The following is an 18211-nucleotide window of genomic DNA, read 5'->3' as shown; positions in this document are numbered from 1 at the left end:
TGAATGAATGACCACGGTAGGACTACTAAAGAGTGTTTGTTAACAACATTGTTGTGTAGGTGGGCCCCTCTCTCTCTCTGTCCCTCTCTCGACACCGGATGACCACCTGAAACCCTCTTCAGATAGCAACGTCACCCCCCTCTCTCTCTTTCCCCCTCCCTCTCTCTCTCCCCCCCTCTCTCTCTTTCGCTCGCGAAAAATAGAAGAGACGCCGAACAAGCGCAGCAGAGCGTGCAGGCAAATGGTCAGATCAGTTAACATTGGCGGCGAGGAGGGAGGAGGGAGAGCACATTCACGAGGATCCAGAGCCCCCACACATTAAAGAGGAACAGGAGGAACTCTCGACCAGTCAGGGGGGAGAGCAGCTTCAGTTGGACCCAGAGCCCCCACACATTAAAGAGGAACAGGAGGAATTCTGGATCAGTCAGGAGGGTGAGCACCTTCAGGAGGACCCAGAGCCCCCACACATTAAATTGGAACAGGAAGAACTATGGATCAGTCAGGATGGAGAGCAAGGGCCAGAGGAGGACGATATGACAGAATTTCCATTCCCCCCTGTTCCTGGGAAATGTGACGATGAAGAGAAACCGATTAAAACAGAAGCTGATGGAGAGGACTGTGGAGCATCAGAACCAACCAGAAACTTAGATCCAGCTATGGGGGTTTTCCATACGAAAAGCTGGCCTAGCACGGCCTGGCACGGTGTGGAGCCGCTGCCCAGCATGGCTTGGATTTGCACTTCCATACAACAGGTTTACCCACTTGAAGGTGTGTCTTTTTTATTATCATTACTTTTTTCTTTCTTTCTTTTTCTTCGTTTTTTCTTCCCAATTGTAAATTTGACATTTCACTCTCCAAAATAACAACAAAAATAGAAATAAATCACCTGTACATCAACTGAATTGTGTCACTGATGAGGTTGCCGAGAAGGGCCTGGAGGGAAGTGAGGGAAGTGAGGGAAATGGAATGAGAGTACAGGACAGAATGTAGGGAAGCAGTAGATGGGTGGATCCAGAAGGAGGCGGTAATGCAACATAAAGGATGCAACTGCCATAAAACACGTGTGGGAACCCTGTACATCCTATTTGTCTCCCTGTTCACCGACCCAGGACGACTGTGTCTCCGCTCCGCCCACGCAGCTGGATGGGGTCCCATACCGGAGGAGAAACAAGAGTGCTGCTGTTACCCTCTGGGAGCGACATCCATCACCACCTGATGGTGCTGCTACACCTTTCCTGCAGCCTAGGGCTAAGCAAGGAGCAGTGGGGCCATTACAAGGTCCCAATTGTGGGGCAATGGGGGAGGAGACCCCCAGAGGAAAGGAGGGTGTTCCCTCACCAGACGGCTACAGGGGAGAAATGGACACTAGTGTGCCGTACCTGCTGCCTCCACCAGGAGTCAACGGTCAACTTGACCCTGCACAAGGAGCGCGTCCTGTGCGTGAGAGGAGGGCACCCGTGTGGTCAAGAGACTATGATTTGACCACCCTAACTTGAGGGTGAGTTCTCTCCATCGGGGAGGGAGTTGTGTGTGTGTGTGTGTGTGTGGGGGGGGGGGGGGGGGGGGGGGGGGTGTCTCTGTCTCCCTGTGGACATTTGTGGGGACGAATTCCCACATACCCGAGAGATCACTAATGGCTCTCACCTGTGTTGGGTGGGAGTTGAGGCTGATGCTGAAATAATAAAACGGGACATTGAACGGCCGGGCGGCTGTCTGTAACCGGGGCTGTGGCACTATGGTGGGAGGGTGCTGTTAGCAACTTTTAGTGTTGCCAACAGTGAAGACAGCCAGGTAAACCTTCCCCATGTTAGGAGGGGAGACTGGATGTCTCAACACTTAAAGGAACACTCCGCCCATTTTCAACCAGCTTTGTATCATTAGAACATCAGTAGTATATCAGAAAACTGTAAACGGTTTTGAAGTCTGTCATTTAATTTGACAGTTATTGAGTGTTAAAGTGTGGACCAGTGGTCCACACTAACGAAAATTAATAACTCATTAACTCAAATCAACTCTCAATAACTGTCAAACTATTCATCATTCATCTAGTTTGACAGTTATTGAGAGTTGATTTGAGTTAATGAGTTATTAATTTGAGTTAGTGTGGACCAGTGATGTCACTGGTCCACACTTTAACACTCAATAACTGTCAAATTAAATGACAGACTTCAAAACAGTTAACAGTTTTCTGATATACTACTGATATTCTAATGATACAAAGCTGGTTGAAAATGGGCAGAGTGTTCCTTTAACACTCAATACTGCTGGACTGGTACTTTAATTGAGGTCACAGGCCAGTAGGGGCGCTTCGGGAGTGGAAGTAGGGCGGCCTCTGGGGTAGAAGACAGTCAGCCACTGGGTGAAGTCATCCACTGTCTAGAACCCTGTGCTGCAAGAAGGCAGGCAGGCTTGGCTACTTTAAAGTGAGTCAACTGCTAATGATCCTTTTTTCTTGCTCTCACTTTGACAGCCTACTTAAATTATGCGCTTTACTCGACCACCAGAGAGCAGTGAAAGTGTATAAATTATCTTTGGCTGTGATTGTACAAACATTTCCCACATCCATTTGGGCCATTAATCAGTCATACAAACTCAACTTGCTTATAGCAAGATGTATAGGAGGTAGAATATGAACAGCCTAATTTTGCATACATTGCTTAAAAATCCATTTGTGGGTATATGTGGTATGTGTCATGTATTTGAGCTTGACTGAATCTTTCATGTTCCTGTGAAAAGATAAAAGTTAAGTTTAGCTCATCCAAGAGCTTCTGGGAGCTATCCACCTTATTTTTGAATGCCCCGCTGTAAAAATAATTATGGGTACAAGGTCCGGTTTAGGGACTCGCCACTTACTCTCGTATGTTGTAATAGAATAGGAAAAGTTACAATTCAGTTTGAGAAAAGCAAATATGAGCAATAAACAAATTCAAAACCACTGACTCCCAACAACAAACACAATTGTCACTCATGCATAATCTTTTAAAGTGTTTATTTCCTTTCACATAGAAACTGCAAAAGCACCCTATAGATGAGATTGACCTCTCTGAACTGGTCTGTATCAAAGCCCATTTCATTGAATACAGTATAGGGATATAGAGTAATGTGGAGGGGACCAATAGTTTTTAAAGGTCAGTTGAGCTTTTTGAACTTTTAATAAGCTGTGGTATTTTCTGTGTGTATTTTACTGGTTCTGAATAATCTCCATTCTTCATTGGATCATCAAGACTACTGTCCTACAGACAGAATAGGTTGAGGCGATGATAATCATAGACCCTGGGATAGCTGGCTCAGCCTAGCTGGGGGCGTGGTCAGGGTGGGGTAAATCCCCCGTTCTATCCATTCAGCAAAGTTAGAATTTAGCTGCTAGAACAGCCCAGGCAGACACGATCGGGGATTTGACCACCGCAGTAAACGCACATCTGAGCAGACGTCTTGTGTTGTGCTCTAGAACCCCCAAACTTGTAGTTTAGAGCTGCAGTAGCGTCCTTTGGTGAGTCAGCCCATGCAGATATATGGCCGGTTTTACCCCACTCGCGCGCCAGCCGTATAACATTTTGTGGGCATTCCCACAACCCCAACCTAAGACGTAATTTCACCCTCTTTTCAACCAGCTAAAATGCAGTTACAAAATCAACGTTGATATCGCAACGTTGTTTCAACGTCTCCTCTTCAACATAATGTAGGTGAAAAAACACAATTTGGTCAAACATATTGATAATTCGTTAGTTGTAGTTTGAAAGAGACAATATTGACAGTGTGTGAATTGGTATTTCTCAAATTCTTTGTGTAACTGAGAGTTGAAATGTGGTACTAAATTTCAACACGTTTAATGTCTGGTGAAATATCATAAAATATCATTAATATGTAACTATCGGCTATGTCCTGTCAGTAAAAAGCTTCCAATACACCATTATTGTCGTTAATACTGTAACGTAAACACAGTAAAATAAGGACTAGAGTTTCTGCAGTAAGTAACACATGCACACGTAAATGAGACGATCCTGCAGCGACTAGACTGACAAGGACGCAGAATTGAATCAGAAGCAACAACAGCTGTGCTGGATGCTATTACAGATGAGGCTGAGTCCCCCTGCAGTTGCCAGAGTTAGTCTGAAGCCACAACAACATTGTCTTATAGGTAAAATGCTCACTTCCATTTCAGTTGTTTGATTAGCTCAGTTGGTAAGGCGCAGGGGCACAATGCTGTAATGCCATAGATTGCAGTTCAAACCCCGCATTGGATGATGCTTTTTTTTATTTTATCCTGGTGAAACCGTGGTGAAATAAGGTCTAAATGTGGACGTTTATTCAACGTCTGCAAATAGTGGGTGACTAAACTTTCACTTTTTAACCAGTTTTGGACGTTTTTTCACCGTTGACCCTAAACGTTTTTTAAACGTCTTTTCAACTGAAAAATGCTCACTGGGTGAATGGAGACTGGCTCTGTTTATTTGAGTCATTTGGAGAATTTGATATAGAGTTGGCAGTGTTTCCCCTTAGGTTTGCTGCTTTTATTTTTTTGGGAGGGGGGGCAAGAAGAAATTATTCAATCAAAATGCAGAGATGGCCAACAAAACTGATGGAGGTTGCTACCTTCAGCTCATTTATCTGTCTTCTCTGCCCTTTGTGAAGCACAGAGAGGAGAAACACTAGCACAATGGCAAAGCAGTAGAGACCCTAATTACCCTTTAATTAGGCAAATGACATAAACATATTTCGATTCTTTCAGGGGGGTGGGGGGTCCCGTTGGGTCGGTGGGCAGCCCCCCCCCTCTTCCCCTTCCCCCTCCCCCCAAGACAATGGTAGGGGAAACACTGGTTGGGTCAAGCTAAGCACATACACTTTCCATGAAAAATGCATTAGCAATGTTTTTGAGGCATTTCTTGTCTTAAACACATCCATATATGCTTTAGTTTGTGAAGACCTGCACATTCAGTGATTGAGTGAGCGAGTGAGTTTTGCACCAGTGTCCACTCGATCTACAGTGTAAAAGATGAACTTGTGGTTCACAGTGAGTCGTTTGCACTCAGCGCCTGGGGGCCGGGCCTGGCCAGGTTGGCCCGGACCCGGGCTTGGTCCACGGCGTCCAGCAGGTTTTTGGAGTCGAGGGCCAGCGTGTGGGCAGCCGCCAGCATCTGGCGCTGGCACTCGGTCCGCAGCGATGTCACCGAGTTCTGCTGGGCAAGACGCATCTTACCGATCAGCTCCCCTAAGTCCTTGTTCAGCAGCCTCTGCGTCCCCTCAATCTGAAGCATACAGTCACACAGGTTGTGAACACTTTCCTTGAAGTGATGCATAGAGTGCTGCAGGGATGCGTCCGGAAGAGCTGGAGGCTAGCTAGCACTTCCGGCTTGTACGTGTAAAAGTTAATGGGATTTTTGTATGGGGGTTTTTGGTTAAATGCATGAAATAGGGTCTGTGGTTAACAAAAGTTTATGAAACAGTGTTTGTGTTCCGCAAGTTAATCTTCACAAATGAGGACCACTTTTATGACTTTTGAAGCTTTTCTGAAAATTGTGTTAAAAAATGCAGTTCGCTTCAAACTGCATGACATCCACTCCAAATTGGTCTATCCCAGTGGTTCCCAAATGGTGTGTCCAAGGAGCTGGCTTAAGGCACACCAGAGTGCCTGGACACCTGGACTTGTCCTAATTTTGTGCCTTGGGATTTTGTGACAACCATACATTATTGCAATTGCAAATATAGCCTAAAACTATACAATAAGTGGGTGTGTTGCTGCTTTGATGTAGTCATTTTGCAAAGTTTCAAATTAGTTCGTAGAGTAATATATTTTGTCACATTTTGTTTGAAGTTAGTAAATAAAAATCATTTAGAGTGATAAGAGTAATAGAGGCTATTTTGCACCGATAGACTTAGGCTATATAGGTGTGCCTTGAGATTTTGTTGTGCCATTTGGTGTGCCTTGGGCACAAAAAGTTTGGAAACCACTGGTCTATATCATGGTCTGGGCCAGGGATGGGCAACTTTGATAATAGAGAGGGCCACAAAAAAATCTCCTTGCTACCAGAGGGCCAGATTTTGCTGAGGGCTGGCGGCCGAACGGCGCCAGCGTAGAACATTTGGGGCATTTGAAGCCAGGTTTAGAGGAATAACTAATTTTAAATGAACAGTTGTGATGTCATTATTCAGTCTTAACCACCAATATTTGATCCTTTTCTCACTCACTCTCCTCTGTCCCCACCTGCTCTCCCTGCAGGGCTTGAAATTAACTTTTTTGACCACCTGCCAATATGATTTTAAAGTTACCAGCCAATTAGAATTTCCACTAGCCAAAATGTTTTTCTTGAAATAAACCAGAATATGAGTGGGTTAATTTAAGCATAAGTATCAGTAAGTGGCCCAGGATTCTCAAAGCCATGTGTTGAGGGTCACGCAAGAACAAAAATGCACTCTTGAAGCTAAATAAATCAAAAACCAACAAGTTAATTATTACATTTTTTACTTCAATGTAGAACAGTCATTTCTTACACATGAGATTACTTTTAGCCTTTTAGTCATAAAGATTATTGAAAGATATTCCATATTCCAGACTGAAATGTTATAAGAGAAGTGGAGTATTGGCCAGAATGACATGAACATTTGGACACTTATTCAGCAGGTATCTTGCATGTTGCGTTCAGGTGCACTATAATTTTTTATTTGTTTATTTATTTATTTATTGCAATTCCAGCGCGGGCCACACAGGGGGCCGGGCCGTGGGCCGCCAGTTGCCCACCCCTGGTCTGGGTGAATACTCTTTTCTGATTGGCTGGCAGGTGTGTGTTAAAACAATGTAGCCTAATGCTTGTCTGTCTGTCCGGTTATATTTGCCTTTTTCACTTCGCACCCAATTCACCCATTTTGTGTCTAAAAGGCAAGAAGTAACACAGGTGCAAGACAATGACGGTTTCCAACTTCCAATCCATTTAGGTGATCCAGTGCTGGGGCCCTTGTTAAAGTTTTGCTTGCACCTGTGTTACTTCCTGCCTTTTAGACACAAAATGGGTGAATTGGGTGGTGAAAGTGAAAAAGGCTAATTGTAAAAGAAAATGGCTGAAGCAAAGAGATGATCAGACCAACTTTGTAGTAGAAAGGGAGCTGGAAGGAGGAGGCCTACCTCTGTCCTGATGGAGGCATGCAGGGAGGGCAGCAGCTCGTCCACCCTTTGGATCAGACCACGAAGAGTAACACCCACTGCCTGAAGGGCACAAGGGGAGAGGAGGCCAGGTGATGCAGGGAGGGAAGGACAAACAGAAGGGAGGACAGAGGGAGGGAAGATAGGAAGGATCTTGTTTAATTTGAATTTGTAGAATAGCAATAAAAAAAATAGTCCATCCAATTCACCCACCCACACACACACACACACACACCCACACACACACACACCAACCCAATCGCCAGAATAAAATGTCTGCATTTTACGCAGGGGTGAAAGTGGTTTGAATTTCTTGCAGGAACTATAGGCTACTACCCCAACCTTCATCGTTTCATATTGTTCTCCTCCCACCCCCATCGCCTGTTCTTTCTTCTGTGGAGGGACCTGCTGCTTCTTGTTGAGTCTCCTCTTCCTCCCTCTGGCCCTCAACTGTTTTAATTAAATTAGAATAACATTTACAACTAAATTCATCAACAGTCAAACAGTCTCTGTCTTTGAATTGTCAGAACAGTGGGCAGATAAATTAATGACCAGATTATTAGTAAAATAAAATATCTCAAAATGTATCCTACAATGTGTAGGATACATACAAAATGTTGTACTGTATGCACACAGACTGTGTTCTGAGTAAGCCACTGTCTAGTTTGCTAGTATTAAGCTAACTTCATGTCCATTCTCTGGTCTAAATTAGCATCATCACCTGTATTTGCATCTGAGGGTGGGTTTTCATTTTGCAGAGGCTCTGCCTCTTCCCTCTGGCCCTCAATTTGCTCTCTTCTTCTAACTTTAGCCCATTATCTGCTTCTTTATCTCTCTCCTTCCTCTTAAACATTTGAGTTATTGTTCGTTGCATGTATCTGCTCCTTTTGTTCTGAAAACAATGGCAAACATGTTGGGCTCGTTTATTATCCATCCTTGCCCGCTGCCCGGTGCAAATTGCATTAATAAAGTAGGTGCATTTGGTCGCAAAATGTCCGGGAACAATAAATCAAACGCACCTTTATACCACAGTTAGTTCCGGCCGAGTAATTTGATTGGACAAGAGTTGCCTACCGCCATCCATTTCACGTTAACAGCGCTGGCACTTCACTGTGTGTGTAGGCTATCACTCCATTTCACAGCGCTTCGTGTGTATCACTCCATTTCACTGCGCCTCCTCCAGCCTGTTAGCTAATGGCCCAATCCCACCGCAGCTACTCGCCCCACAATTGCCACAAAGTAAACCCATGCCTTGCGGCACATCGCTGCCTGCCTGCCTCTCAGTGGTTGGAAATATTACCGTTTCTGCTTGCTTGCTTGCTTGGGAACTACACTCGTGCAATCCTGGTGGAACTGTTTTTGTTGGCGGAGCGGAGGCAAGCCGCAAGCGAGACTAGACTTGACACAGCCCAGTGCAGGCAGCAGCAGCGCAGGGAGCAGCAGCGCATTCAGGAGCTGCGTGCTGGAAGCGCAAATCAGCATACACAGCACGGATTAAAAACCACTGACAGCCAGGTCTAATACACGGCACAATTTGGAAGCAATTTATGAGAGAGACTGTTGTTTATTAGTAATGTCATAACGTCAGCCATGCATTTCCTTGTTGGAAATTATGGATCGACTGCACTCTGCAACAATCGGATTTTGATTGACAGGCAGCTGCATGTCTTCCCCCAACGGCGTTCAGGCACCGAAAGTCTTACCGGAACTGCGCACCGGACGGTTCCGGCCCACTTTCACCAGTGATTTTACGTGTCTGCAATCCACACATACGTACAAACTCTGTCCATTCGAAACCAGTGAGCAAGCTCATCAAATTTGCATCAAACATCGACTTGGACTCAAGGATAAACTGATTACATTTTGGTGGTCAAAGGTCAAAGGCCAAGGTCACTGTGACCCCTCGAACGCCATTTTCAAGATTGTTAACGCAATATCTGAGGAACGCCTTGACGGAATTTCATCAAATTTGCCTCAAACATCGACTTAGACTCAAGGATGATATGATTAGATTTTGGTGGTCAAAGGTCAAGGTCACTGTGACCTCTTGAATGCCATTTTCAAGCTTTTTAACGCGATGTCTCAGGAATGCCTTGACGAAATTTCAGCAAATTTGCATCAAACATCGACTTCAAGCATGAACTGATTAGATTTTGGTGGTCAAAGGTCAAGGTCACTGTGACCTCTCGAATGCCATTTTCAAGCTTGTTAACGTGATATCTCAGGAATGCCTCGACGGAATTTCATCAAATTTGCCTCAAACATCGACTTGGACTCAAGCATGAACCGATTAGATTTTGGTGGTCAAAGATCAAAGGTCAAGGTCAATGTGACCTCTCGAACGCCATTTTCAAGCTTGTTAACGCGATATCTCAGGAATGCCTTGACGGAGTTTCATCAAATTTGCCTCAAACATCGACTTGGACTCAAGGATGAACTGATTAGATTTTGATGGTTAAAGGTCAAAGTTCAAGGTCACTGTGACCTCACACACCCAATTTCCAAGCTCTGTAATGCAAAATCTCAGGAGCTTTCTTCCAATTTGCCTCAAATGGCGATTTGGACTCAAGAATGAACTAATGGCGGAGGCAAAAATCCACGGTGTGGTCCTTATAGTTTTTTATATAACTTGCCCATTTGGAGTAAATAGACGATAGAAAATGGGGTGATTGACAGGTCGCCTGTCCAGTGATTGCAGCTTGCCGATCATAGCAGGCGAGCTGCGGCTCTGGGAGACCTCCATCTCACGTGAGAAGGACCCCAAGATGGCGACAGAACACTGCTGGAAAACACGAGTCCAAAAAAAATCCATACTATTTAGGTGTTTGAAACAAAAGAAAAGAAAACAAAAAGCTTTTTACATTCCTAAAATGTGGTATTTTATGTTTCTGCAAACAATCTCAACCTAAATTTGAAACAAAACGGAGGTTAATTTGCAAACCTAGCTGCCTTTCTAATGCTAAATGCAAATAAAACAACTTTTAACAACTTTGGTTATGTTTAGGCAAGTAAAACAAGTTAAAGTTATGATTATGGTTTGGGTTAGGCTTAAATAAAAAAAAAAAAAATTAAATGTGACTTACGGTTGAAATGTAGACTTTGGAAATGCTCGGGATCGAACACGAGCCTCCGATGTGAAAGGTGAATGTTTACGCCCTCCATCCACACCACCCTTACTGGTTACTGTGCTATTTCAATAGCAGAATCTATGACATGTATAACATTGTTATACATGTATCTAGAAATGTGATGCGCATTTTTGGTTATTTTGGTTATTGGTTACATATCCATGGATTGCAGAAATGTACAATGCCAACATTTTATTCTGGCAACCATGCTGTACACACACACACACACACACTACACACAGTGGCGCCCTACTTTGACAGCGGTGGGATACTCAGAGGGGTGCAGTGTGTTGACATCATTCTTCAGCCGAACCACTTCCTTGACTATAGCCATGACACCGGTGTAAACCTGGTCCTCAGATCTGTCCAGCTCCGCCGTGGGCAGAGGCTGCAGGAACACAATGCTAGCATGTTACCTTGGAAGTCTATCATAAGGAACTATAATGCTCATCATTTGTGTTGCATATAACGCCAAGCGTATCATATTTGATACGTGATTTTTAGAGCCCTCTAAATCATAAGTGCAAAAAAAAACTGAAAAACCTGATGTATACAATACGATACATGTAATTTGTGGATAATGCACTAGGGGGCAGTGATTTGTGCACCTCAGTGCCTTGTGCTGACATAGTCAAGATGGCCACCTGCAAGGAGTAACCAACATGTGATTTTGCAAGGAGCTCTTTGTCAATTTTGAAAAGGTAAAGGTAAGAAAAACATTCAAATTGTTACTGAAACATCAATAGGAATAGTTACTAGCTTGATGCAATGTAAAATTACTTAAAATTTCATAACCTGTGTTTTAGTAAAACAGTGTTGAAATGTAGAGTATCAAATGATATACTGCAGGTATATAAGATAATTTATCAGCAAATTGGTCAATTGTCATTTTATTGCATTTCATGCATGATGCATATAATCAAGCAACATACAGTCTTTTTATTACTCAAGTAAAATAATTAAAGGTTTAAATGACATAATTAGGTGTATTTAGAGTAAAAATTAAGATATTTATAACCGGTATAATTTTATAATTTTTTACACAATGCCTTTTAGATGGCAAGAAAATACTCAGTTGAAGATGCCCTGAAGATAATACTGGATGGGGATGCAAGTGACATGGATGATTAAATATTCGATAGCGATCCTTAGGTCGACCTAATCAGATCTTACTGATATCACTATTATGAACACAAACAAAGAACACTTCTGACTCTTCAAATGTTCATAATTTTTTTTTTAGTAAAGTGCATCACTAATCATTAGGGCTGTGGCGATTCACTTATCTCCCGATTCGATACTATCATTCTTGGGTTCTTGGGTGCCGATTCGATTTATATTGCGATTCTTAAGTATTGCGATTCTACGATTATTGCGATTCGATATTACGATTTATTGCGATTTTTGTTTATTTTTTTCTTTTATTTTTTCAGTTTGCTTTTTTACACTAGATTAGAACATTGGAAAAGTTGAATCATACACTAGAGACTGTATATTATATCATGAGTAGGGCTGGGCGATATAGTTAAAAACAGGGGCGGACTGGGATCATAATTCAGGCCGGGCATTAGATACCAAGCAGGCCAGGCCGATATGGGCCGATGCGCGTGAAATTTGGGCCGTTTGAAGCCCAATTTGGGCCGTTTGAAGCCAGATTTGGGCCGTTTGAAGTCCAATTTTACAATGAGATGCACCCACTTTAACCCTGAAGTGTAATTATTACTTCAGACTAACTAATAAAGTAATAAAACCACTAGTAAACCAGTAGGCGGCGTCTGGCCTGCTGTTCAGTGAGTGGCCTGACTGCAAGCGCCATTTTTCTTTTCTTTTCTTTTCTTTTTTTGGCGATTATCGATTCTGGAATAAAAGATTGATTCAAAAAATCGTGACATTAAAAATCGCGATACTTAGGTGAATCGATTTTTCCCCCACCCCTACTAATCATATATAAAAGGGAGGAAGGGGGTTCTGTCATTGAGTTGTTGTGCGCTGAGTGATGTCACTCAAGCACTCCATAATGTGATCAGTGATGGTCACTCGAGCAATTGTGATGTCATCAGTGAGTGATGTCATCAGTGATGCGAAGGGATGGCAGGTTGCATGTATCTTTTTTTGCCCTCTACTGCAAACCAATTTTCCCCTCAAGGGACAATAAAGATGTGATCTGACTGATCACCTTTTCAGCATAGTGGATGATATGCTGCAGTCTGCTCGTGTCAATAGCGTTGTTATAATCTGAAAATGTGAAAAACATCCACACCGGCCAACCACATGTCACTGCTGCAACTGCCCTGCTGCAGCTGTTTGACATCATGAGTGATGACATCAGCGTGCTGCCTGCCCTGCGCTGTCAATGAAAGCCCAGGTGAAAGCAGGATGTTCGCTTCGTATTATCGGCTCGATATATCGGCAAAAATTTCATTATCGGAATAATAAATAATAACGTAAAATGGCCTATATCAGCCGATAATTGATCTGATCAATATATATATCGTGCATCCCTAATTTAACATGCTTAAAGGACAAAGTTTGTGTTAAATCTTGTCTTGTTTTATTGTTTTTGTTTGTTGAGGAAAAAAAACGTGAGGACTATAAGGCCTGATGTATCATATATGAGACGATTTGAAAATCAGACTTGCAAAATGATATTTTCTTTTTTTTCTTTTTTTTCAGAAGGACCAATAAAGACTCCAGATTCAAAGAATTTGAATTTTCTCTCAATTCTTTGATGGTTCAGCCTTTTAGGGTTAAGTGTGACCTATAGTAACATTTATAATCGAGGACCAGTGCACACGATATCAGGATTCACACCAGCAAGAAGAAGCAAACAACGTGTTTCGCATATTGCTTTATCAGATTCATTTTGTAAATAATTTTTGTCAAAATTAGCTCATTGCCTATTAATGCTTGGAGTTATTCATTGTTTTTTGTGTCTGTCTGAAATCTTTTTTTTTTTTTTTTCCCACAAACTAGGCTACTTTGACAAAAACTTTGCTTTGACCCCCTGCAGTACCTCTGCAGACCCCCCATTGAAGACCGCTGCCCTACAGTATGAACTCAACATGCCAAATCCCAACTTCCCCATGCCTTAACTCATAACTATGATATTTCTGCATTGAGCTTGCTATTATGAATTTTCAGGCAGGTTTTTATTTTTTTACCTGTGTGACTGGGGCAGGCTTGGGAGGCTTCTCAGGAGGCTCCGCTAGAGAGAGCAAGAGTTAGTAATGCAACTAATGCTACCAATACATCTCCAGATCTGCACATTCTATAATCTAATATGCCATTTGCATCTATAAATGATATAGATATATGATAGGGGGAATAGTTTTGTCATGCCTTTCTGTACGTATACACTGTAGTAGGCCTTCTGTACACCAGTTAATATCAAATACATACGATTTCCCCACATGGATCATTGAAGTTTTGCATTAATAATCTAACAGAGGTGAGATGTTTGTCAACCGAAAAGGGGACTATTCTGAGACTGATCAAGCATTTGGCCAGGACCTGACTCGTAAAGAGGAAGATTTCCAGACAAACAAGGGTCCATAGTATCTGAATAATATATGACTGAATTAATGTTTGAACATGTTTATGGAGGCACAGCCCATAACTCACAATATTCTTGCTTTTGATCAGGAGGCTGCAAACAGCACAGAGAGAGAGAAGCAAAAATAGTGAATAGTCTAAATTGTAAATTTATCGGTATAAGTTCAAACAATGCATGCATTCAATTTCAAAATTCAATTGAAAATATTACTATTAAAGTCACACTGAATTGAAAATTATTTTTACCCCTATTTGACAATATGCAAAAAAAGAAAGGAGGAGGTGAACAATTCCTATAATAAAACAATAAAAGATGTTTTGAACAATTCCTCCCCTGCCATCAAATAAAATTGTGTCTCTCCCAAACTGATATTGGGAGAGCAGCTTTAATACAATATTACTTGTAATCCTAGCAGAAATTAAACCTTTGATTTCCATGTAGGTCTAAGCCGTCTAAGCAGAGGTTTTCAAAGCAGTTTCAGTGAATGAAAAAAAAAAAATATTACATTAGTTCTCAAAAGGAGATGTCATAGAATAGTCTAAATGTGTGTGATTTGGTTAAAGAGATAGTTCAGAGATATATAGTCATTTGGGAAATTTGACTGTTTTTTCCACTTTCCCAGAGTCAGAAACAAATACATGCCTTCAGACAAACCTTTTTATATATTTTGTATAGTCTGAAGTATGTCAAACAGCAATATCAGGCTATATTGGCTCAATTGTTGAGTGTCTATGGGATCAAATAACATAATCATGATCCCATAGGCATCCAGGAATTGAGTGAAGGGGGCTCCTTCTACTAAGCTTTGTCTGGGGGAGGCCCACAGTCTCAGACTTTGAAAACCCCTGGTCTAAACAATACTGTACCTTCATGATGTTTGACTCCTGTTGCACGACAGGATCCTACAGAAATGCACAATTTCAATCACATCTGAGCTCAGACTCTGATCAATCAATTACAGCATATGACAATATTTATACCATCAGCAATACCATCAAACTTCAAGCTGCCAGAACATGCATGTAAAGGGGCTTACGGATACTGTTTGTATTCAGGATGTGTGTGTGTGTGTGTGTGTGTGTGTGTGTGTGTGTGTGTGTGTGTGTGTGTGTGTGTGTGTGTGTGTGTGTGTGTGTGTGTGTGTGTGTGTGTGTGTGTGTGACCTCTCACCAGCTGTCTCTCCTCCTGCTCCAGCCACTGTTTATCCAGCAGCATCTCTCGTTTTTGCCTTTGGAGGGTGTCCTCCATTCGCTCTCGCTCTCTCTCCCAAGCTGGCTTGCTGTCCCCATCTCCCTACACACATACACACACAGAACATAGATGCAGTAAAGATGACCAGTGTTTAAACGGCATCATATCATATCAGCGATTATCATTTGTCTGCGGTCGCTTGATTATCAAAGAAGACATCGCAGTGCTGGACACACATTTGATTCACAGGCGACAGCACCAATAAGAAAAAGATATGGAGACTAAATGAAAATAAAAACAAGGAATTTACAACTTTAAGATTAAGAAATTATTAAATATGTTGTAAATGGCTAGAAAATAAACTCACCGGTAGCGAGCACACTCAAGATAGATTAAAAACTCACTGGGTGCAAGGCAAGCAAAGAGTTCAGTAGTGAGAGAAAAAGCCAGCACTCCAAATGTCCTTTCACAGGTTTTAATAGTTCCTCAAACCGGGCAGCAGCAACGAACGTTTCAGCCAAAGGCCTTCCTCAGCGTTGTGCTGTGTCAGGCAAAAATTATGGCTATATACAATCATGCCGGAAGTACAATCAATTATTGAATTGAAAGCCAGGATTGGAATTGGAATAGCTCAGCCAAACCTCAATGGGGCACTAGGCCTACATCTTTTTCTCTAATTTTGCAGAGGAAGAAGAAGAAGAAGGCGCTTGCTTATTCAGAAGAGCAGAGCTCCATCCATTTCTCAACATATTTCTACATCCAGTTTATCGTCACCACCACAGTAAAAAGCACTAGGAAAATGCAATGCTGTCACCGTTTGGATTTTTTTTTTTTTTTTTACTGAATTCTTGTGTGATAATACACTGGTGGATATTTTATTACATTGATGTTGTATATTGTATGACAATGTGCCTGCCCAACCTTGGGAACATTTGTTGAAAATCCCAAAAAGAAAATAAATAAAGTTAAAGGGATAGTTTGGACTTTTTTGATGTGGGGTTGTATGAGGTATACTTCAGTAGTATACAGTCAGTGTACTACATGCAGTATAATGCAGCCAGCGTGGTCCCAGTTTGTAGAAATAGAGACTGGCCACGTCAGGCAAGTAGAGCTGTCTGCTGAGTGTGAAGGGGGCCACAAGCAAAAAAAAAAAAAAAAAAAACTTCAATGCTGCTCACCTGGTGTGAATTTTTTTCTTTCTTTATGTGATTATTACCGTAGTGCACGCGGCGCGAGCCCTTTAAGAGCAATGCATCATGTGTAATTGCCTACTGTGGCTAATGTTAGCGGCTAGCTAGTTATGTTATATGGCAGTAAAACGCCACTGAATGACCAAATTTATATACATTTTAACCATTTCAAGTGTCACAGGGTGATATGTGATTGAGATGTGATTGTCAGGGACCCCCTTATTTACCTTGTCGAGTGATTTATGATATTGCAATTTACGGCTTTGCACCAGTTTATCAGACAGGAAGTGGGAGTGGCTTATGTTAGTTTTATATGACGTGGCATTTCCGCTGCCAGTCTCTCTCCCAGTACTAGATTGAAGAAGACTCTCAGCTCTGTCACGGCTGGTCTCGAGAGCCTTCCCTCCGTTTTCACGTATGGGTGTCAGTGTGTGTGTGTGATACTTATGTTGAAATAGTGTCTTATGAACGGAGGCTGCCTGTATCTGGCCTCCACACCACAGACTCGGCTGTCCATTGAAGCCCATGCAGGCCGTCTATCTGTCAGCGCCCCAACCTGTCCCAGGTAAGCACTCCCATCTGTTTATTGGACTTCTTGTTTGATAATTCTTGTGCAAAGACGTTCTGTTGTTGTTGTGGCAGGTTTGTCTAGACGCGAGCCTGATTCTATTTTGAGACCCGACCCTGTCACACAAGTAACACTGTTTCCATACGGATCACCAGCGTTAGTTTGTTGTTTATAACGTGGCTGGCTATATTTCTAACGTTCTCCATCTATCTAGCTCTGATACACTGAAAATACTGGGAGGCAGGCCATGCGACTCTGTCGATGATTTGATTTGACAGTTCTGGGCACTGGGGTTGGCGTAGGCCAATCCTGGCGTGTTCCACCCCCAAATCGATTGTGTTCTGGTGCAAAGAGAGTGGGTTCCAGGACGAAACAGGCTCGAGCCAACTACGTTATCTTTGGAGCAGCGCAGTAAATACAATATTCCTGGAATGCTAGTTTAACTAAACAGTTACATGTCCTCTGCATTCTACATCAAATGAAGACATTACCGTTTGTTTTATTTTGTATGTTACATACTTATTGGCCAAGTTATGTTAGTTTATGAGCTCGGAATTCTGCCAGGGTAAAGAAGGGAGTATAGGCGGCCATCTTGCCTGCAGAGTTTTCAAATCAAGTAGAATACTGTTTTGCAAGTCCCCCTTTAAGTAATTAATTAATTAATTATTTGCTCATGACCCTGATCACAATCAGCAGACAGTTCTACTTGCCAAACTCGGATCGCACCAGTTGCATCCTACTGCATGTATTACACTGACTGTCGGCAAGTACCTCATACAACCCCACATCAAAAAGTCAGAACTATCCCTTTAAGCACTTTAAACTGACATTCATGGGAATTACCACCATTCTCCTATTTGAAACAATGGTTTGCTGTCTATAAACCTCTGCAATTAATGTATCAATGCATATAGGCTGAGAATCAGTGAGATACTTACCCTGAGGCTTTGTTGGCATGACAACATAAATACACAGATGTAGTCAACCATGACAGCTATATGTGTGACAGCATACTGTATTTATGTGTGTGCGTGTGTGTGTGTGTGTGTGTGTGTGTGTGTGTGTGTGTGTGTGTGTGTGTGTGTGTGTGTGTGTGTAAGGCACCTGTAATGATATGCTTCGACGAAGGCTGTTGCCTTGTATTCTGGATGGCTAAGGCAGAGAGAGAGGGAGAGAGAGAGGGTTAGAGAGAACCAACCACACACCCTCTGGCGGCCATATTGGAGGTATTCAGCCCTTGGGCACCAGTAGCTGTGAACTGATTAGGTTAAACAAACAACTTGACAACATAGTGCTTCATTTCAGGCTCTTTGACGGGGAACTGATCATTCCACCCAATGGTGTCACTCTTCTTCCTCCCAGAGATTTTCTTTGGCCATTTCAGACCGTTTCTTTCTACTTCTGGTCCACAAAAAGACAATTTTATCAATCCTCTAGATTATATTA

The 18211-nt window shown here is 42.4% G+C and overlaps 1 protein-coding gene across 3 annotated transcripts in view; it reads right to left on the bottom strand.

Moving 5' to 3' along the window:
- Positions 1–2991: 2991 nt before the first annotated feature.
- LOC310773862 (protein-tyrosine kinase 2-beta-like) overlaps positions 2992–18211 on the bottom strand; it is a 54643-nt gene continuing 39423 nt past the window's right edge. For all 3 annotated transcript variants that reach the window (XM_083633848.1, XM_083633850.1, XM_083633849.1), the window contains exons 23-30: positions 17870–17917; positions 14987–15109; positions 14683–14718; positions 13885–13909; positions 13425–13468; positions 10517–10651; positions 7118–7198; positions 2992–5246 (exon numbers count right to left, since the gene is read on the bottom strand). In XM_083633848.1, the coding sequence (XP_083489974.1) occupies positions 5007–5246; positions 7118–7198; positions 10517–10651; positions 13425–13468; positions 13885–13909; positions 14683–14718; positions 14987–15109; positions 17870–17917 (732 nt within the window). In that variant the 3' untranslated portion in view covers positions 2992–5006. The remainder of the gene's footprint in view (positions 5247–7117; positions 7199–10516; positions 10652–13424; positions 13469–13884; positions 13910–14682; positions 14719–14986; positions 15110–17869; positions 17918–18211) is intronic.

The sequence above is a fragment of the Poromitra crassiceps genome (genome assembly GCF_964638095.1).
Source record: "Poromitra crassiceps genome assembly, chromosome: 3".
Lineage (NCBI taxonomy): Eukaryota > Metazoa > Chordata > Actinopteri > Beryciformes > Melamphaidae > Poromitra > Poromitra crassiceps.
This window is presented reverse-complemented; position numbering and strand designations above follow the sequence as displayed.